Below are 21,960 nucleotides of genomic sequence, written 5' to 3'. Positions count from 1 at the left end.
ATGAAAAAAAAACAATATATGTAACTCCAAAACCAGGATCTGAGAAGATTTTATTAATGAGATTGTGCTGCTTGTTGTTGACTTTTATTTAAAAACAGTGATTTATATTTCATTTATTTTGGCAGAAAATCAAACTATCAAAAGTGCATTGCTCCTTACACAAGAGTAATTGCATTTTTTTGCCATTATATTGTAAGATAAACTAAGAAAATGAGAATCCTTTAATATCTTTAATTTTTGGCTAAATCATTTTGGTTGCCATCCCTAATTTTATTGGATTCCTTAAATATTTTAATGTATCTAAACATTTGAGAAAATCCCTCATCTGGACTGTGTTTTTTAATCATTACTCTTAAGACACAGCAAAACACGCATTGTGATTGGTCATTTGGGTGTATTTCTGTATTTATTGCAGCTTTCTGCTACATCAGAATGGCTAAAGCCATTAACAAACAGGGTATTTTACAACTATTTCTGTAAGTTAACCCGTCTTTTAAAAGTTTTGTAAAGTAATAGAAAATCAAGTCAGGATTTACCATTAGTTTTTTTGTTTGGTTTGAGTTATTTTTCAGCAGCACTTTATTCCTCTGCTTGGGTATTTAGTTCATTAGCTGAATTGTCACCACCGTATCTTTCTTCCAGACGTCTCGACAGGCCCACATGTGGCCCGCCACACACTCAGTTACCTTCAGGAGATTGGGAGCGGCTGGTTTGGCAAGGTAAGGAAGCCTTTCTGTTTACAGGCCCTGATGTGTGGGTGTGTGCCTGGAGTGTGCTTACCTCTGCAGTAACACAACACAAGCTTTTCCCACACGTCTCTAGGGTGTGTTTCCCTAAACAAGAAAACTAATCAAGAAATGTCAAGAAGAAGCTGCAGGCACTCCCTTTTTTTATTCAGTAGTAAATAGATCAGTTGATCAAACAGAGCAAGTATAGAACCCCATACTTTTTCTTTTAAATTTAGTTTTGACAGATTTAGCTGAATAAATTGGGATGGTTACGAAATGGTATTACTTAAATATATATACAGCTCTGGAAAAAAAGAGACCTCTTCAGTTTCTTTGATTTTGCTATTTATAGGTATATATTTGAGTAAAATGAACATTGTTGTTTTATTCTATAAACTATAGACAACATTTTTCACAAATTTCAAATATAAATATTGTCATTGTCATTGTATTTGCAGAAAATGAGAAATGGCTGAAATAACCAAAAAAGATGCAGAGATTTCAGACCTCAAATAATGCAAAAAATTAGAGTTTAGAAAACAATATTTGGTAGAATAACCCTAATATTTAATCACAGTTTTCATGCATCTTGGCTCCTCCACCAGTCTTACACACTGCTTTTGAATGACTTAATGCCACTCCTTGTGCAACAATTTAAGCAGTTTAGCTTGTTTTGATGGCTTGTGATCATCCATCTTACTCTTGATTATTTATCAGGTTTTCAATTTGGTAAAATCAAAGAAACTCATAATTTGTAAGTTGTCTCTTATTTTTTTCCCCTCAGAGCTGTATATACTTGAGCAGCTATATTTGTTAAAGGGTTTAAAGGCTAACAAAATGCTTATTGTTATTGTCTATAATAGAACACTGAAAATTTGCTGCTGTGCTTTCAAAAACAGTGTTTTTAATAGGATGTGCAGCGCAGATATTCGCATGGTAAATGAAGTAGCGTGGCTGCAAGCAGAGAACGCTGCACACACTGCGTGAAAACAGCATGGAGCAGACTCAGTTTAGTCATAGCTGTGGTAAATAAGGTGCAAACTGCACCTTATCAGCAGTTTAGCTCAAATAAAAGGAGTATATTTGATAGCTGGGTCGGATTAAGACATTCTTACCACAAGCAAATTCCTTTTTTTTTTTTTTATTATTTCGTTATTTTTTATAAATGCGCACCTGAGTGCTATTACTGTTTTCACATCTGCTCAATCAAATAGCATTAAGGTTCAGGCGAACTGGACCAAATAGTGCTGGTGTGAAAACGGGCACTGGATGATGTATGGGTTTAGAGGTGGGGCAGAATGAAAGGAGATTAGCTGATAGCGGTGAGATGCAGATGATTGCACATCGGGGGCGGGCATTATTGATTGACTGATCTGCATATTGTGATGTTTCTGCTTACCAAAATACACAGACAAATCATCCTTGCTTATAGCACAGTTGAACCTGAGAGGGCGCTGCAGAGGCAGAAATGACCAAATTAAAAAAAAGTTTTTTTAAAGGTTAGGTAATGTTTATAAAAAAATTTAAGTAGCACTGGTATGTTTTATTACTTCAAACAAACACATTTCATCTATTGATGGAAAAAAAAAGGTTTAGGATTTAGTGGCTCTTTAAGCGTAGGTTAAACTGGCACTTCCACTTTCTTTCCCCCGGGAGAGGATCACGCACGTTTGTTGTGCTGTTCTGTTCTGTTTTGTTCTGTTCTTGTCCCTCTACTGTCAATGTGTCCTGGCCTGTAGGGACCACAGTGTGGTGTGTACGTGTTTGTGTGTGTGTTTATGGGAAGCGTGGCATTTTGCACACACTTTTCATTATTAGCATATTGTGTGTGTATGTGTTTGTGTTTACTGACAGCAGAACGAGTGGGAGAGTTGTTTCCTCGTGCTCTTTCTTGCCTGGGTGGACTGTGCCCAACGGAGCTGTGAGAACATCTTCATCCTCAGCAGCTGCCACAGCCTGTCCTGTACTGCTGGCTAGGCCTTACTTACTCTCTCTCTCTTTCTCTCTCTCTCACACACACACGCACACACTCTTTAACTGGGCCGGACCGAGCCTGAGAGCCCTGTTTGCTGTCACTGAGACATTTGAATCTGCTGTTTCTCCTGCTTTCTGTTGTTAACATTTGTGCATTTTTTTGCATTATTTTAAAAATAAATACCCTGGTTTGTGTTAAACAGGTTTTGCTGAGTGAGATCTACGCAGATCCTGGTGCAGCCAGAGTGGTGGTCAAAGAGCTGAAGGCCAATGCCAGCTCCAAAGAGCAGAATGACTTCCTTCAGCAGGGAGACCCATACAGGTAACACACTCTCAAATTATCAAATTTTCCTTTATTTCAGTTTCTGAAATGTACTTTACCTGGAAATGAGCATTTTAACCAGTTTTGCAATTTTTGATGTTAACCCTCCATGGTTTTTACACAATTTCATACCATTCCATGCATTCATTTTCTTTGTTTTTTTTTTTAATCTAAAATAAATATCATGTACTGGGAATCTTGTTAAAGTTGAGTGTTTCATTGATTTCAGTCAATAAATTCTTGAGAACAATGTTCAGGAATCAGTGAGAAAGTTAAAGTTGTGCCGGGGCTGGATACTTTAATAAGACAATGACCCTAAACACTAAACTCTGCTCAAAATCTACTAAAGCTTTCATGCAGAGGTACAACATTCTGAATTGGTCATCTCAGTCCCCAGACCTGAATATTATTCAAAAAAATCTGTAGTGTCATTTAAAGCGGGCTGTTCATGCTCGAAAACCGTCAACCCTGAATGAACTGGAGATGTTTAGTAAAGAAGAATGATCCAAAATAAATTCGACCTGAAGCCGAACTCATATTAGAAGCTGTAGAAAGCATTTAGAGGCTGTTATTACTGCAAAAGGAGGATCTACTGAATATTGATGGGGTACTGATGATTCTGTTGGGGTGCTCAAATGTAGGCACCTGCCTGATTTTGTTTAAAGAATTATTGCACACTTTTTGTAAATCCTATAAACTTAATTTATCTTCTCAAATGTCACTGTGTTCGTGTGCTATATAATATATTGGTACCACTTTAAAATAAGACTACCTTTATAAAGGGTTTATAAATGGTTTACAATTAGTTTATTAATGGTGACTAATTAGGTTGTAAATGCCTTATAAATCATTAGTAATCAGTTATAACACATATGTAGAAAGGGCAACAATATAAATAGCTATGGGTTTACTATTTGGCAAACAACAGATCATTGTTGCCCTTTCTACATATGTGTTATAACTGATTATTAATGATTTTAAGGCATTTACAACTTAATTAGTAACCAATAATAAACTAGTTGTAAACCATTTATAAACCCTTTATAAAGGTAGTCTTTTAAAGTGGTATAGATATATTTAACTGAAACTGCTAATCCGAACAACCAATGATTTATAAAGGAGAAATTATGAAAATGATCAGGGGTGCCCAAACTTTTTTATACCACTGTAAGAGGCTGTATCTCCACACAGTACAGTGAATCATACAAGTGTGTAATACATAGATATTAAAAACGAATAATCTCGTATAAACGTATAAACCTCATGCAAGTTGTGATATTTCAACAGGGGGCGCCCCAAAGCTCCTGAAAAATGGCGTGAATTAATTAATTCTCTCCAAAAATGGAATTCCTACCAGAGAGGGTTAATATTAAGATTTCCCAAATTCTGTTTGCTACGTTTTATATGTTAGGGCTGCTCAATAAATAATTTTAGCATTGTTTTTTCAATGTAAGCATGCACAGTACTCACATTGCAGGATGTGCAATTCGAATTCAAATGTCAAATTACATCAAATATCATGTTCTCTCATTTTCCTTGATATATTAAATATATATAATCGACGAAGTTTTCATCTGGAACATCTGCTCATAGTTTATTGTTTGTTTTGAAAACAAAGTAATTGGGGAAAAAATGCTTTATTATAAGATCCGTCTCTACTGGCTCGGGAAGATGTTCTATTAGATTTGACCACCAGCTACCCAAATCAACCCAAACGTAGTACTGGACGGAGCTCCATGATTCCAAAGAAAACAGCTCCTCTATTGCTCCTCAGCTCAGAGCCTCAGTGCAGGGCTGAGCTTTATACCCCTCTAGCCCACGCCTAGCATTAGGCACGGTGCCAGTAGGTTCATGTTTCTCTTCATGTCTTATTCTGGGTGCAGCTTAAAAGTAGCTGAATGCATTTATTATACTTCAGCCTTCGATACATGGCGTACATCATTAATTCCATGACATAATGGATCACTGATATCTAATGCCTTGTGAAAATTTGTGTATTTTTAACCTCTTAAAATGCCTTGTCCCGTATACAGGCTACAGGTGTAGGTGATACAAAACCCTTTTTTTCTGCAGTAAAATAAGTTATTTACATTCTGAAAATTTCAGGGCTTCTACAGAACACTTGGAGAAGCTGCCTGTTTTCTCTCTACTCCACTTAATAATTTCAGATCAGTAAGAGGAATCAACCCAAATTCTGCATGTTTAAAAATAAGGAAATAAAAATACAGATTTTAAAATGAAGTTCAGTAAAGAGACGATTTTATTTATTATATTTTAACATTAGCAGATTTACTTAAATATTTTTTTTTATTTTCTATTACAAATACAATTATGCTTTTCAGTAATGTTCCTTATCAAAATGAAAGCTTTTTATTAATATTTTAGTGGTGTAATAAAAGGCAGACAATTGACACAAATCCTGGCCTGTTAGGGGGTTAAATTCCACAAAATGTGTCAAAGAAATGTAGTTTATTTTCCAAGATGGAGCAGCCTTATTATCATTGTTTGCCAGAAACCTTGTATCTTTATGTTTGCAGATATTTAGTTAGACATATATTTAGTATGTATGTTTTTTTTATTTATTTTTGTTTTGTTTTACACTATGATTTCCCTTAAACGTTGTATTGCTTGACAGTGATGATAAATTTAAATAAACTCCTATATATACTGAGATATACATATATACATATAGACACACCAGTCCCCAATGCCCTGTATGATTCAAACATTTTCTATACACTCTTAATGAAATGCACTATGAAAAAGGGGATACAAGCAGGTTTAAGGCTTTTTATGAGGGGAAAAAGGCTTTTGTTTGAGTTGCTGTTGATTTTTCTCTTTTCTTCTGTGTTAACAGCACCATCTGTCTTCTTCTGATGACATTGCATTACTTTGCTGACGATGTGTTTTATCTGTATAAATGAAGTGTGCTCTTGATGGAAAGTGATTACATTTCAGTGCTGTTGTGTTTGTGTTGTTTGTGCTTCTGTAGGGTTCTTCAGCACCCGAATATACTGCAGTGTCTTGGTCAGTGTGTGGAGGCCATTCCTTTCCTGCTTGTTTTCGAGTACTGTGAACTGGTAAGTTTTATGTTTATGCATGTTTTTTTTTTAGATAAATGTGGGGTCAAGTACAGTATACACATTTACCAAACAACTTTATTATGAACACCAGTACATCCTATTAATTTGAGAAGGAAGTGAATCATGTGCTGCAAAGTCTTTGACAGAGAAAACCTGTTTTGGTATTAAATTAAAATAATTTGATGTTTGGGCAAATCATTCACACCTCTTTACATTAGTTAGCTGGCTGTGTGAAGTCCTCCTCAGATTTAAGTTTTAGCTCCATTACAGTGCATGAAAAATTCCCACAATGAAAGTAAAATGCTTATTTAATGCTTGAGTGGCTTCATTCAAATGCACTGCAAAAATGTGTAATCTTTCTACACGGGAGTAGCAGCACAGAGATAGCTAGCATTAGCTAGCTAAACACCAGGCTGCTGCACAGTGAACTCTCAACCCATCCCGATACTTTTCAGCCCGGTGAACTGCACGGCGCCCCCTGCAGCGCTGCCCTCTCTCCACCATCATTCTAAACACCCTGCAGAGCACTGCGCTAACTGTAAAGCTACAATCCAGCAGATGTGAAATAGAGAGAGCAGATATCTTTCTCTCTTACTCACTCTGTCTTTTACTCACCCTCTCTCTCACTCACTCTCTCACTCACTCTCTCTCTCTCTCTCTCTCTTTCTCTCTCTCTCTCTCTCTCTCACTCTCTCCCATTTTCTCTGGCACTTTCTCACTCAATCTCTCTCTCTCTCATACTCACTTGCTTTTACTCTCTCACTTTCTCTCTCTCTCTCTCTCTCTGTGTCTCTCTGTCTTTCTCTCTCTCTCCCATTCTCTATCTCTCTCACTCTCACTCTCTCCCACTCTCTCTTTCACTTTCTTACTCAATCTCTCTCTCTCTCTTATACTTACTTGCTTTTACTCTCTCACTTTCTCACTCTCTCTCTCGCTCTTTCTCTCTCTCTCTATCTCTCTATCTCACTCTGACTCACTTTCTTACTCTCAGTCTCACTTACTCACTTTCTCACTCTCACACTTGCTCACTCTCTCTCTCTTACTCACTCTCTCTCTCTTACTCACTCTCTCTCTCTCTTACTCACTCACTCACTCTCACACTCACTCTTACATGTATCTAAAGAAGGATCATTCCAAATCACCATCTTAGTTGAACAGGTTGTCTTTTAATATGAATCTACAATGTAGAAAATAAATTGCATAAAGAAATAAAGAAATGCGTTTAAAATCAAAACGATCCAAATGCGTTTTCAAACTTTTGACTGGTACTGTACTATCCTAATCTTTTCACATTATCTAATTCTGAACCACAGACCACAGGAGCAAAGCACAGGCTGTAAGGATGCTCCGTGTGAATGGAGCTCCTTCTATCTGGGTGATTTATTTTCTGTTTTTCTTGATCTATTTTGAGCCTCCAGCCTGTGCCCGACAGGGATCTGAGCCGCATAGCTGCACAAGGCGTTCTCCAGTTCCCTCTCAGCCCAATAAAGCAACAGGCTCCGTTTACCGCCACTGTCACTCTGCCGTCTTGCTGTGTTGGTGCATTTTATCGCCTTGCCTGCAAGTTAGCATGAACCGCAGCCAGCGCTGCATGTGCGCATGTGTCGCGTTTGGGCCAAGATTACAGTGCTTCCTTGTAAAGTAATGGTCTCCTGGAATAGATACAGCTGAATTAAAATGGATTTGGATTTTAGACCAGTGTTGAAGTGAGAGTTAATGGTTTTAGAAGCCTGAGTTTGTTGGCTTGGGATGTGCATTTTATGTAAAGTAGCAGGATTAGAGTAATGATTTTTCTTTTGATTTTGAGGGATGCATATTCATATAGCTCTGTGTGCTTTGTGTAATTAGTCACAGGCTGCTATACTATAAATCTTTGAATCTGATCAGTCTTTACCAGTGCTGCTGGTCCTTTGCTGCTTTAATGATCATCTTCGGATCAAACGCAACCCTACTTTTCCCTCAGAGTACTTTATAGTTTTAACGTTTTTTTAATTGATTGCTTTAAAAATGTACTTTTGTTAACCCAACGTTAATACTTTAATAAGGTCCTGCAACCTGTGTGTGCCGCTACTTTTTCTGAATGCACACTCTGGGGCACTTTTCCAACAGGACAATGCATCCTTCTGCAAAATCTGCACGAATGGCATGAATATTTTGGGATATTCACAGGACACCATTAGGAACCTCTATACTACAACTCCATACCAAAGCATGTATTGTACCTGGTTGTAAACTTTTTTTTTTTTACCAGTCAGGTATTAGGGACCAGTAAAGCCACTCTGCTGAAATGCAGCGTCATAAAGGAGTTTCAGTTTAGTTCCAGCAGTTTTAGCATTAGCTGCTATCTGCACTAAACACTAGCACTTTTGCCATTTAAAGGTGGTTATTATCATCCTGTAGCCTGCTGCTGACCCTGTATAGCACTGTTGGAGCAGCATAAGCATTACCAACTAACCACGCTAAGCGCTAGCTCCTTTGCCGTTCAGACGTGATTATATCAGTCTGTAGTCTGTGTATTTATCATGTTAAAATAAGCTATGTGAGACGAATAGCTAGCTAATATCACCCAGGCTTAACGGAACACTCAAGATTATACAAAGTAGTGCTGTTAGGCGACATTAGCCATGAATCATGACTAGCGCAAACCACAGTTAGCCACTAATGCTAATGCTGCTGCACCCAGCCTTAGTGGAAATCTGGAAATCTAAGCTTACTGTAAATAAAGGAAGCGCTTTTCTCACCCAGATAAAATGTTTTCAGCAGAGAAATCTGTGTAGATTAACATCCAGCGTTTGTTTGACTTTAAAGGATTTTTTAAAATAGTTTTGTATACATGGCGACACCCCTGTTCCTTACTAGTGTTGTATAAAGCGCCTAGTGTATAAAAAAAGGAACAAAAAATAGATGCTTATTGAAAGTGCGCCTTATAATCTGCTGCGTGGAAAATACAGTGCTTTTATATTATTCTTTCCTAGCAGTTAGCAATAGTAATAGGTAGTTGTAATTAGCTTTATCGACTCTATAAATTACTACCCCCTGTTTTTCTAAGGTTAATTTTATCACAAACCGCAATAACATGCCCTTTAGTTGGATCACCAGGCGCTAAAATGGTGCCAAAGCGGCGCTCGTTAAGGCTGTGTAAGCAATCAGCTACTTGCAAAGCCCTGGTGGTTAGCAGCCAGGACACGCTCCGAGCACCTGCCCAGCGGTGAGGCTGCGCTGCAGCTTTGGGCTGAAGTCCTCCAGAGCTGGAGCAGGTGGGTGGCTCTCAGCCATCGCCTCTGTCTCTCAGGGCCAGGATGAGCTCACCGTGGCCCAGAATTGCGTAACGCAGCCGGCGTCCTCTGCGGGGCTGCCGTTGTAGCACGGGATGTGACCTGCTCTGGCAAGCTAAGGGGCTTCAGAGACTCAGAGCAGTGTGGGAGGGCGGCTGTTTTGATCCACACTTGGAGGTGCCAGCAAATTTTAGTTAACATTTGTTAAATAATGATCCTAAAGTACTTCGCCTTCTTCTTTTCTGTTTTCTTTTCATGTTTGTATTTTTTTCTGTTGGCTAACTCTTAAAAAAATGTAAGTGGAAGTTTGGGATGAAAGCATTGTTGCCCATAGAATAGACACTATTTTTCAAATGTATTGTCCTGTGAGTAGCAATAAATGCAACCGCACTGTAGCAGTTTATGTGAGGCTGATTATTTTGCAAAGGATAGTAGATAGACTGTTCGATATGAGCTTCTCCATATGTTGTAGGTAGTATATACTTTATGTCTGTCAGGGCTGCACATTATATCTAGAATTTCCATTGCAAAGTGCATCAGCACAGTAGTCACATCACAGGACCTGCAATGTTGGGCCCTATGTGTCTTTCAAATGGTATACTTTATGTTTCATACTATAAAGTGCACCCGCTTATAAGGTGCATTTTAAGAGACAGTATAAGGAACTTCTAATTCAGCAGGTCTCACCACTGGGTGGTGGTGGTGGGGGGTAGATAACTAAACTGAAACTCCTGTATAATGATGTATTTCAGCAGAGTGGCTTTACTGCTCCTAACAACCTGATTGGTAAAATTCATACATAAGGCACACCGGATTATAAGGAGCACTGACCATTTTGGGGAAAATTAAAGGATAATTTATTTTTTATACCATCATTGATTTGTTATAATATTTTATGTTTATGTTAGTGGCATTTAATGGTCTTTAAATATTTTAAATAATTAAATAATTCTAATTAAGAAAATTCTTATTATAACAGGTCTATGGACAAGAATTCTGAAATTGAGACTTAAAATAGATTTTAGATATAGACTATAATGCAAATAATGACAAAAATCCAACAACAAAATATTTATTTGTGAAACAAAAAGGCAAATTAAACCATATACCGGTACATGTCATGGTACAACTTGATTAATAAAAAAAAAAGGGTTGGCACCATTTAATAACCAAAGGTAGATTGTGTGATTTCTCCTTTCTGTGTTTTTGTTTCACAGAGTATTTCATCAATATAAATCAAAGGTTTTTTTTACTGTTGCAATATATGTTGCAGAATAACAAAATACCACTATTTTGTTTTTTTTTTTCTTTTCAATATTGTACATCCCTAATAGCCTATAGATACCCTAAATAGAGTCAGGTTGATGTATAAACAAAAAAAAAGCCTGTTCACGGTTGTTTATTAATTAATCTAACAAGGTTTATTTTAATTAGTGCGAAAAATACGATAATTGATTTGTTATACTTTTTTTGTTTTTTATGTTGGTGGCATTTAATGGTCATTAAAAGACAATAATGTCATATAATTTCTGGGACAGTATATTTTTCATTGAAAATTCTTATTGTGACAGACCTATGTAGAGAATATGGACAAGAATCATGAAATTGGGGCTTAAAGTTAAAGCTTAAAGATTTTAGAAAACACAATAATGCAGATTAAGACAAAAATCCAATAACAAAAAATATAGGGCTATAGATACCCTAAATACAGTTAGGTTGATGTATTTAAAAAAAAAGGCCTGTTTATGGTTGTTTATTAATGAATATAACATGGTTTATTTGAATTAGTCAACTAGTCTAATTAATAATTTATTGACTATATAAAGATGCTTAATTTGTGCTTGATTAAAAAACATAATTTAACCATAATCGTGAAAAAAAAATCTCTTTATCATGTTGTCATTTTTAAAAATTATTATTCATCCTTTTTTTTTTAAACACATAGTATCTATAGCACAACTGTACTGGGTGGGAGGTACTGTGCTGATTGATGCTTGTTGTCTGTGTGTGTGTGACTGGTAACCACTGGTAACCCTGACTCATTACATTTTGGACAGAAATATAGCGGCTGGGTGCAATCGGAGCAGCCCTGCTGAATGCCATTTGCTGCTGGGGCTGAGTGACAGTCTCTGCTGTAAAGGCGGTCTTCAGTATGCAGCTGTGGGAGTAGAGGGTGTATGTATGTGTGGGTTGGTGGGGAGGGGGTATTTACCCCTAATGTACCCCAGAGTGAGAGAGTGTAGAACAGGATGTATTGTGGGAGGAGGATTACAACTTACTACTGCTATGCCAGACATTTACAGAATAGATTCTATATTTAAGATGCTAAATGGCTCAAATATTATTGAAATATTACTAAAGAATACCTTTTTAGGTTCTTTAGGTCATTATCCAATTTGTAAAACCATAAATTAAAGCTTAAAACAGTATACCCCCCCCCCCCCCCTCTATTTTTTGTCTTTATTACTTAGTATGCAAACAGATGGTGATGCTCATCAATGCCGAACTGTCCACACATAAGACACATCCTAAAGCTCACCACATTTCTATGAAACACCTTCATTCACTCAGTGAATTAAACTTACTTAAATAAATTCACCTTAACACCTTAAATCAAAAAATGCCAAAAAAGAGTGCTCTCAAGAAACTGAAACAGATGAATCAAGTTTGTGGTTCTGCTTCTACAACTCACCTTTAATCAAAAGTCATTCCACTTCTCTGTAGTTTTGTATTTATGTTAACTTAATATTTTCTTTTTGTTATTCCAATTCCAGAATATTCTTAATTAGAAGTGCTCTTTAAATGGATGTAATTTGAGGGTTCTTGTAGCGCTTTTCAATTTTTCATGTTGCCTAGAATATTGTTATCCTTAAAAAAAAATACCCTGCGATATTGTGATATTAGAGCCATATCACCTGTGCCTTTTGTGTTAGTGGGGTCAGAACATGTGTTAGTTGGTCAGAACCCCAACGCCCCAATTCCTCCTTTTTTTGAGGAGTTTTCAAAATCAATTATATGCTACAATTCTAGTGCTCCACAGCTCAATGCTGGGGCCTTTAAGTTTTTTTTATTTTTTATTTATTTTATCTGATTCGCAAGAAGTGTATTTATTTATTAATAAGTTTAAAATGTATTTGTAAGTAGTCCAGTGTATGACATTAAAACATTTTTATGACAATTCCAATGCCAGAATATTTTTAATTAAAAGTGCTATTTAAATGTGTGTAAGTTTTTTCACCAGTTTTAGAATAATCTAGGATACGTAACAAAATATACCATAAACAGAGGACCCTTACAGGCTCGCCCTAAAGAACCTACTATTCTTTGTTTCCAGCTGGGAACTTACTTTTTAGGTTCCAGAACCTATTTTTGTTGCTGGAAATGTGCAGAACAGTTCCGTATTAGTATTAGAGTCCTAGTTCATTCTACTTCGGCATCAGCAGTCGGAGCCCCAGAGAGCACAACTGGCCTTTCTCAACCAGGTTGGGCAATTGGGCAATTGGCCTGGGTGGGTAAATGAATTGATGGTACATCGATTCTACTCACTCCCTCCAAGCACTCAGCACATTGTGATAATGGATGTTGGCTTTTTTTATCAAAGCAAAAATATAGTTAGCATGTCAGGTTTACATGTGATATGCTAATGAAAATGTATAGGCTGGTATGTGTGGAATCGCTTTTATAATACAGTATAAAATAGTTTAGTTCATTATGAATGTGGATCTGGCACCTAAAGCTAAAACCCCAGGCAGGGGTAGATGTAATTGAGGTTGAACTCCAGCCCAACACCGTTTACTCGTTTCCTCTCTCTGTTGTTGACAAGGACGTGTTATGTGAGGAGATCCAGCCTTGACACTGAACAGGATTTCACTCAGTAAAGCATTATGCTTTCATTATGCAGCAACTCGAGCTATGAGCCACAGTTGTTCCTCCTTTAACCCGCAGCAGACCAGCGGGACGCTTTTAGAGCTTTGACCTGTAGTTGACATATTAATAACGGTTGTTTACTCAACCAGTGATTGTTTACTTGTAACAATTACTCAAAGTAAGCAAAAGCATTTATTAGTTTTTTTGGTTTTCTAAAATCAAGGCTTTATTAAAAAAATAAATAAATAAAAAAGTTTATTCTGCTAGTGTTGGAGACGGCTTTTTGCTAGATTTTTAAACATTGCTGTTAGGAATATATATGTGCCATATATTAGCGTGTACAGTATAGTGTAACACAGCAGTAATATCATGATTTTATATAAAATCCATATTGTGATGATGGCCGTTTTTGTATGATGGTTTCCAGTTTATATTATATATATATATATATATATATATATATATATATATATATATATATACAAAAAAGAAAAAACTTCAGTTTTTTAATCAGTTTTTCCACCATTTGCTATTTTTAATAGGTATATGTTCAAGTAAAATGAACATTGTTGTTTTATTCTATAAACTATGGACAACATTTCTTCCAAATTCCAAATAAAAATATTGTCATTTAGAGCGTTTATTTGCAGAAAATTTTCTCCTCCCCCAGTCTTACACACTGCTTTCGGATAACTTTATGCCTGCACTCCTGGTGGAATATTATTTGAGTGCCATATGCTCGATATATGCTACATATGCTCAAAATCCAAGTTATTGTGAAGCATCATAGTTTAAGATACCACAATTGCAGTGCTCCACAGCCCAGTGCTAGGGCCTTTTCAGCTTTTCAAGTTTACCAGCATTTGCACATCTGTGTCAGCAATGGTTGAGACTTAAAGCAGTTGAAAGCATTCATTAAAAGTGATGTATGTTGTCCACAAACTTGTAGGACAAACTTTTTTTTTGGTTTGGGTAAAAATGACCAGCACAGCAGGAGGCTTGTTGTAAAGGCAGCCAGTTAAAGGCCTGGGGCCTGGGGGAACTGTAGAGCACATAAACATAGCTACCCATCACCCTCACAGCCGCAGCCTTGACACTTTTGCCGAAAGCTTCTCAACCATTTTGGGTTGTCAGGGGTGTGAGCAGTGTCTCCATTGCTGCATTCCACACATGACACTTAGGCCTGGATGTTCGGGTGTGAGTACCCTCAGCCACAGTCGGATGTTCTTCAGTACCAGTGTCACACTGCCCTCACACTGTCCTCCCCTTCCCTTTATGGCTACACTTAGCTCCATATAGATATACATGAGCAGCACTTGGACATTTTCTTTTGCTGCTGCTTCTTTTTATTCTATATTTAGCTATTTATAGGTAAATGTTTGAGTAAAATGAACATTGTTGTTTTATTGTATAAACTAGGGACAACATTTCTCCCAAATTCCATATGAAAAATTGTAATTTAGAGCATTTATTTGCAGAAAATGAGAAACGGCTACAGTAATAAAAATATGCAGAGCTTTCAGAAGTCAAATAATGCAAAGAAAACTAGTTTATATTTATATTTGGTGGAATAACCCTGGTTTTTAATCACTGTTTTCATGCATCTTGGCATGTTCTTCTCCACCAGTCTTACACTTACACTGCTTTTGTATAACTTTTATACCACTCCTGGTGCAAAAATTAAAGCATCTATGTTTCTATTGATTATATTCCAGAGGTTTTCAGTTTGATAAAATAAAATTAATCATTTTTAAGTGGTTTCTGCGTGTATTTGGGCGAATATGATGATGATGACCCTGGCCTATTTCCCTGCTGGCACCAGGAGACGTCTCGCAGACGGCTGCTCTCGTCTCCTAAACTGGTCTTTGGCCTGTGCGGCCCGGGAAACCCGAGCCAGAGGAACAGCCCTGAATCTCCGAGCTAGTCTGACCACTGCTCTTTTATTTTTAAATTGCTGTGACACAGCATATAGTACACTCCATTAAATGGTCTTTTCCTTATTTGGTTCAGTCCCTGGGCGGCAGTAAATGGAGCTGTGCTGAGAGAGATTGCTGCCCCTCAGTGGTTCAGTTTGTGAAAATCACCCTTGGGCTTTTACAGTGAAAACCTACATTATGAGTATATGGCTAATATGGATATTACCACATTATTTGGCTTATACTATACACACGTATTATATTATATACAGACGTAGTGCTTTGTGTGTGTGTTTCTCTTGGTTTACATGTGGATGTTAATGTTATCTGATTTGTGCTGTGTCTTGCAGGGTGACCTGAGGAGCTACGTAGCTCAGCATGACTGGCTGTACAGGAACGGAGAGCTGCTGCAGCTGCAGAAGATAGCATGTGAGATAGCTGCAGGGGTTACTCACCTCCATAAGCACAACTTCCTGCACAGGTTCGCCACTTCTCTTTGATGACTCGTGAAAAGGTTCAGAAAATACAGTATGGGAAGAAGGTCTCTGAACTTGGGATGCTCTGAGTCTGTAGCTTTATAGTAACCTTTTGAGCCATAGATTTATTAAAGAGTTGTAAACCCTTAACCAGATGATATTTTTATATTTATTAAGGGCTGTTTAGTAAGTTGGTAAGTAGGTGGTTTAACATATCCTAGGCTGTGGAGTCCCTCAGGGCTCTGTTAAAGGGCTTATAAAACTAATGTTAGTGGTAACAGTAGTTGTAAGGTGAAGTTGTATATAATCACTGCATGAATGAATAAATGAATGAAGTTAAACTAAAGTTAGACTAGTGCCTGTCATGAAACCCAAGGATGCTTTACAATCAACACTCTACACACAATACTTTACGCTCAACATGGCGGCCAATCACACATGCGCTCAGCTGGATGAGTGTATCGGGCACTGCGGGCATTAACCTGGGACAGAATGCCAGTCCATATCTTGGCATGCAGACATCTGCACACATATATACTATAGTTAAAAGTTTGGACACACCTCCTCTTCTTTCTTTTTTATGATATTTGGCATTGTAAATTTAGTATTGAAGACATTTAAGCTAAACAGGAACATTACTTACACTTATGCTGTAGATTCTTCTAAGTATCACATTTATCTTTAAGGACAGATCTGCACGCTCTTGTTATTTTAATCTCAGTGTCTTCATGAGGGAGAGTCACCTGGAATAGTTTTCTTAGCATCTTGAAGAAGGAGTTCCTGGAGGTGCTGAACAATAGTTGCTTTTCCTTCATGCTGTGAAGCTTCAGCTCATCCAAATTCACCTCAAATCACCATCTCAGTTCATCAGGTTTAGATCAGGGGATTATTTTTTTTCATTTTACTAGTTTACTAGATAATTCCATTTGTGTCCTTTAATGTTTTCATATCTTTAATATTATTCTACAATGTAGAAAAACGTCGAATGAGAAGGTGTACAGAGTAATGGTAATCTAGCAGCTGTTTTTTTTTTTTTTTTTACATTATGTCAAAATTTTATGATGAATGGACTAATAGAAATGCTCCAGAATAAATCTTAATTAAGTGTCATTATAAAATGTTAGACATAAAATGACATTAATTTTTATAGCAATTCATCTTTAAACATTTGTTAGTCTTCAGTTATTATATATGTATAATCTATCTATTTGAGTCGTATACAATGATTAACATGTAAGTACTGAAGTGTGGCTACACATACAGGCCCCTAGAGTTTAAAGAGGATATAAATACAAGACACAGGTGTGTATTCCGTCAGTTCCTCTGAGGTTTCCCTCAAACGTATCAAGCCCTGTCATTAACCCATGCACTTGCTCCTCTGACATTGCATAACCTTCATGCATCTGACACATGATCAAAGAAGCGCCTGGTGGTGCCAAGTTGTAAAACTACGCAAGCAGGCCGAAATGCCGTTCCCCTGTTTCCCCTTTTTTCCCCCTGTTCTCCTGTTTCCAGTTTTAACCCATATACATTTTTGTTCTTGTGGAGGCGGAGAATCTTCTCCTGAATGGCAGTTCCAAAACGCTCAGTTTCTTATTTTTTTCAATTTTCCTTCCATTATTATTTTTATTTTCTGCTTTCCACTACCAGCAGTGAGTGTTCAGTGGAAGCGAGGCCGGGCCCTTTAGGGTGCCGTGCAGTTCTCAGCTCGGTGTGCTCTGTTTTGCATGCTCAGAATACACAGAAAGGAGTCCAATTACACAGCTCCCATGGATTGCTGGGTGTCGACTCTCCTTTGGTGCAGAGATATGATGATTCTGCGCTTCCAGTGTAAAAGGATCCCCTTCACATTTCAGTGAGATGTATGTATGTCGGGGGATGGGGAGCCCGATTTGTAACTGTTCTACAACTCAGAAAAAGGCATGGAGATATCATGTTGTAACAAGGGGCCATTAAAATGCCACCTTTCCCCTTTTTTCCTTTGGGGCACAAAGCTGATTTAGTGCTGCCACTCTCACAGGGGCCCGAAAGGGTGTAAGAGAAGAGTTTTCCTTTAGTCCTGTATTTCAGTTTTTCAGCTGATTAAAAAAGGATTGAGAGAGTAAGGAAAAGTTTGTTGTAGTCTTTTTGCTTTATATGACCGAGGTCTGGAAAAACACGAGTGGAACATAATTATATAGGTAAAAAAAAAAAAAAAACTAAAAAAACGTACTATACTGCTTATAAAATACTTATAAAATGACTCGACTCAAGATTTGGGCGGAAGCCTGATTTTTAAAATGTATTTCTTACATGGATCTTCTCTGAATTATTTCAAAATAACTAATCTGAGATTATTAGTTTGAGAAAAAATGAGTAATTATCTCTAGATAATTTGTCTGAGAAAGTAATCACAAGATAAATAATTTTAAGAAGAACATTCGATTATTTAAATATAATAATCTTGAGTTAAAATAATTTGAGAAAAATGTGTATTTATCTTGATCGTAATATAATTTATAAAAAATAGTATTTTTTCTAGATAATTATCCTGAGGTAATAATTTGTAATAATTTAAGGAAAAAGAGTTTTTGCTGATAGCCCCCTCCCCCATTACTTTGATAGAATTAACCTGAGATATTTAATCTGAAAAAAAAGCATAATTATCCAGAAATAATAATTCTGAAATAATTGAAGGTAAAATAGTCCAGTATACTGGAAACCAGAAGTTTTATTACCATTTCAGAAACATATTTTACATCACTGATAAAATCTGATTGGCTGTTTTGCTGAAGGGCGGGACTTTGTCCTGGAATGGGCACCATGATTAATGTTTTTAGAGAATTCTCATTCATACAGCATTCAGTGGCCTGTCTAATAATAATTCTGTTATAATTTAAGGGAAAAAAAGTCTCAAGTGATAGTAACCTCCCCCATTACTTAAGGTAGATATAATTACCCTGATATATTTAATCTGAGGGAAAAAAACATCATTATCTTGAGATAAGCCTGAGGTAACAATCCCAAAATATTAATCCTCATTTTTTTTCAAGATAATTTGAGAAAAGAAAATTCTGGGTGTTCTCACCCCATCACCACCCATTCAAAAAAAACTTTATTTCCCTTATATTCTTTTTCAATTTAATCTTCCCATTCATTTACAGATTAAATCTGCTGGTACCCTCCCTTATAATTCCCTCCTAGTGCTTAGCACTTTCTGAATTTGCCATGTACGGCCAAAAGCGTTGCTCCGTTTCTCAGTGAGCGGACGTCAGTACTCAGTACTGTATGAACTGCATTTGCCAAGGGCGGCCTACAGTGTCTGAAATATCAGTGCAGTGCATTTATCTTGCAGCGGTTTCAGTCAGCCTGACAGTAGCCCCTGCCTGTACGAGCGAAGAGCCCTAGTGTCAGCGATGTCCCAGCTGTAGGCTGTACTCTTGGATCCTGTGTTAGTGGAGGTGGCAGGGCCAAGCTGAAATCAGAGCCCCGCTGGTCATGAGCGGGTCAGTCTGAATGAGTCACCATATGTGCTGCAATGCTCTTTTGCTGCCATTGTGAGCCCAGTGTTTCTCCCGGGGAACAATATCCTGATGCTGTGTGAGTGAGTCGGGAAAAGCTCCAGCATCAGTGATTTTGTTGCCAGGGGGAGAACAGAAACTACAGGAGTCCCTGTAATCGCTCCCTAGACATTAAGCGTGTAAAACTTTTCTGATGAAAGTATTAGTAAATGGAAAGGTTCAAAGGTGCTTTCTTTTGGTTTGTAGTTTATTATTTACTTCTGACAGTCTCACAGTATATTACTGTATTTTTATTATTATTATTATTATTTTTAACTTAATATAGTTTTGTGAGTTACTGTACTGTTAGGAGTACATATAAAATAAAACACTAAGGCTTCAAATTAAGGCATTGATTACTATCCAACAAAATGACACAATACATGATGAAATCAGATTTTATTAGCAGAAAAACAGCTGAAGGATTTGAACAGTAGACCTTAAAAAGAGATACGCCAGCATCTTCAACTGTCTCCTTTTCAAAATATTTTAATAGTTCTATAAACACATTTATGGACCTAAAATACTTCATGTTTAAGTATCCAAAAGTTTAAGTAACCACAAGTTTAATATCAATTAACTATACAGTATGTTATTCCTGAAGCCATAAGAGGAATTACAGTATTAAAATCAGCCACAATTCCCTTCTTTTTCCAGTTAACAAATAAATTAAATTCAGTGTGCATCAATATTATCCTTCACGCTACAATAATAATATATTTAAAAGGGTCTCTTTTCCTTTCCAGACAGGACAGCACTAGATAAGTGTTTGACTTCACAGGGCGTCACAGCCTCTAGTGGTATGGGGGTATGTGAAAAACGCATACCGGTTTTAATTTTCCTGTCCAGCACTACTGGAAACCAAATATCAGATACCAGTTCAGAGACATATTTTACATCATTGATCAAATCTGATAAAAAACTTCATGAACAGTTTGTAATGTACAAAAAGTCGAATGTACAGCATGTTATGGCAACTGCGCCTGCGCACATCTCCACAGTGAGGGAGGCTTCCCCACTAGCACACTGACTCTTCCAAGTTGATTGGTTGTTTTTGCGGAAGAGCGGGACTTTGTCATGATTAGCGTTACAATAACTTCTATTCATACAGCGGTCAGTAGTCTGTCTCCTCATTAATAAGGTCTCTAGAAATAATACAAATTATACTAGGGCTGCACGTTGTATTGTAATTTCATGTTAGTCGTCAGAGTCGTCAGAATGCGTGGCCTTTACTATAGGTAAATGACCATTTTTCAAATCACTGCTTTATATATAAACATTAATTATTACTTTCCTCTTTACTTACAGTGACTTGGCATTGAGGAACTGTTACCTTACAACAGATCTGACTGTCAAAATAGGAGACTATAGCATTGGCCCCTCCAGATTTAAAGTGAGTATCTGTTTTCTACATTATTAACATATGTTTTATTATATACATACCCAGAAGTCTCTACGAAAATTACCTAACCTTTTTAACTGTTAGTTCAGCACACACCTAAAAATGTAATCAGCACATTATCCAACCAAGATTTAATTCAGCTTTGCACAGTTGGTTGACATTGATTGAAGACAGTAATAGTAATACTGGACTGAGACTAATGTTATTTCTTTGGTTGTGGTAGGAGGATTACATCACCACAGAGGAGGACCAGTGTGTAGCTTTGCGCTGGCTTGCCCCGGAGCTGGTTGGTGAGCTGCATGGAGGTGTCATAACTTCAGAACAAACTAAACCCAGCAATGTTTGGTAGGTGCTTCCAAACATTATGTGCACTTTTTTTTAACAATAAAGCTGTTTTACAAGATGTAACAGTTGCATGCTTTGTTGTTTCTGTACATGTATAGAGTAATACTGATATAAGATTGAACTAAATTAACATTTTTATTGGTTTTATGTTTTCTATTAATTCATAACATTATATTACAAATAACTTAAGAAAATGTGGTAAAGATCAATTTGTGTGTTTTCAGGGCATTGGGCGTGACCTTGTGGGAGTTATTTGAGCGAGGAAATCAACCGTACACTCACCTGTCCGATAGAGAGGTTCTCCACCATGTAATTAGAGACCAGCAGATCAAACTCCTCAAGCCTCAGCTGGATCTACCCTACTCAGAAAGATGGTACATCATCTTATTTTGGGTTGTTGGCAGTGAGGAAATAAGTATTTTGATATGATGCGAATTTGCAAGTTTTCTTAACTACAAAGAATGGAGAGCTCTGTAATTGTTATGTTAGATGCTTCAACTATAAAAGACAGAATAACTCTAGAAAATCACTCTGTATGATTTTGAAGTAATTCATTTTATTGCATGAAATACGTATTTGATCATCTACCAAAGAGTTCTGGCCTTCACAGACTTGTTCTGCACTCATTACCTGTATTAACCACATCTGTTAGAATTCATTACTTGTATAAAAGACACCTGTCCACATACTGAATCAATCACACTCCAACCTTTTCACCATGGCCAAGACCAAAGAGCTGTCTGAGGACACCAGGGACAAAACTGTAGACAAGCACAATGCTGAGATGGGCTACAAGACAATAAGCACCAAGCAGCTTTGTTGGGGTGTCAACAGCTCTTGGTGCAGTTATTAGAAAATGGAAGAAACACAAGGTGCTGTTCAAACTTCCCCCCACACCAGCACATGTCTAGGCCCATTTAAATTTCAAGGAAACTAAGGAATGGTTCCATAAGAAGCATTTCAAACTCCTGGAGTGGCCTAGCCACTGAACCCAATAAAAAATCTTTGGAGTGAGCTAAAACTCAAAAAACCT

General features: G+C 37.1%; 1 protein-coding gene across 2 annotated transcripts in view; it reads left to right on the top strand.

Annotated features, from left to right (window-relative positions):
- The window catches only part of lmtk2 (lemur tyrosine kinase 2), a 45,387-nt gene that overhangs the window by 12,357 nt on the left and 11,070 nt on the right, over nucleotides 1-21,960 (top strand). For both annotated transcript variants that reach the window (XM_022673244.2, XM_022673237.2), the window contains exons 4-10: nucleotides 643-719; nucleotides 2,906-3,024; nucleotides 6,017-6,104; nucleotides 15,516-15,646; nucleotides 20,489-20,573; nucleotides 20,806-20,927; nucleotides 21,152-21,301. In XM_022673244.2, coding sequence (XP_022528965.2) covers nucleotides 643-719; nucleotides 2,906-3,024; nucleotides 6,017-6,104; nucleotides 15,516-15,646; nucleotides 20,489-20,573; nucleotides 20,806-20,927; nucleotides 21,152-21,301 — 772 coding nt within the window. The remainder of the gene's footprint in view (nucleotides 1-642; nucleotides 720-2,905; nucleotides 3,025-6,016; nucleotides 6,105-15,515; nucleotides 15,647-20,488; nucleotides 20,574-20,805; nucleotides 20,928-21,151; nucleotides 21,302-21,960) is intronic.

The sequence above is a fragment of the Astyanax mexicanus genome, chromosome 19 (genome assembly GCF_023375975.1).
Source record: "Astyanax mexicanus isolate ESR-SI-001 chromosome 19, AstMex3_surface, whole genome shotgun sequence".
NCBI classification, from domain to species: Eukaryota; Metazoa; Chordata; class Actinopteri; order Characiformes; family Acestrorhamphidae; genus Astyanax; species Astyanax mexicanus.
This window is presented reverse-complemented; position numbering and strand designations above follow the sequence as displayed.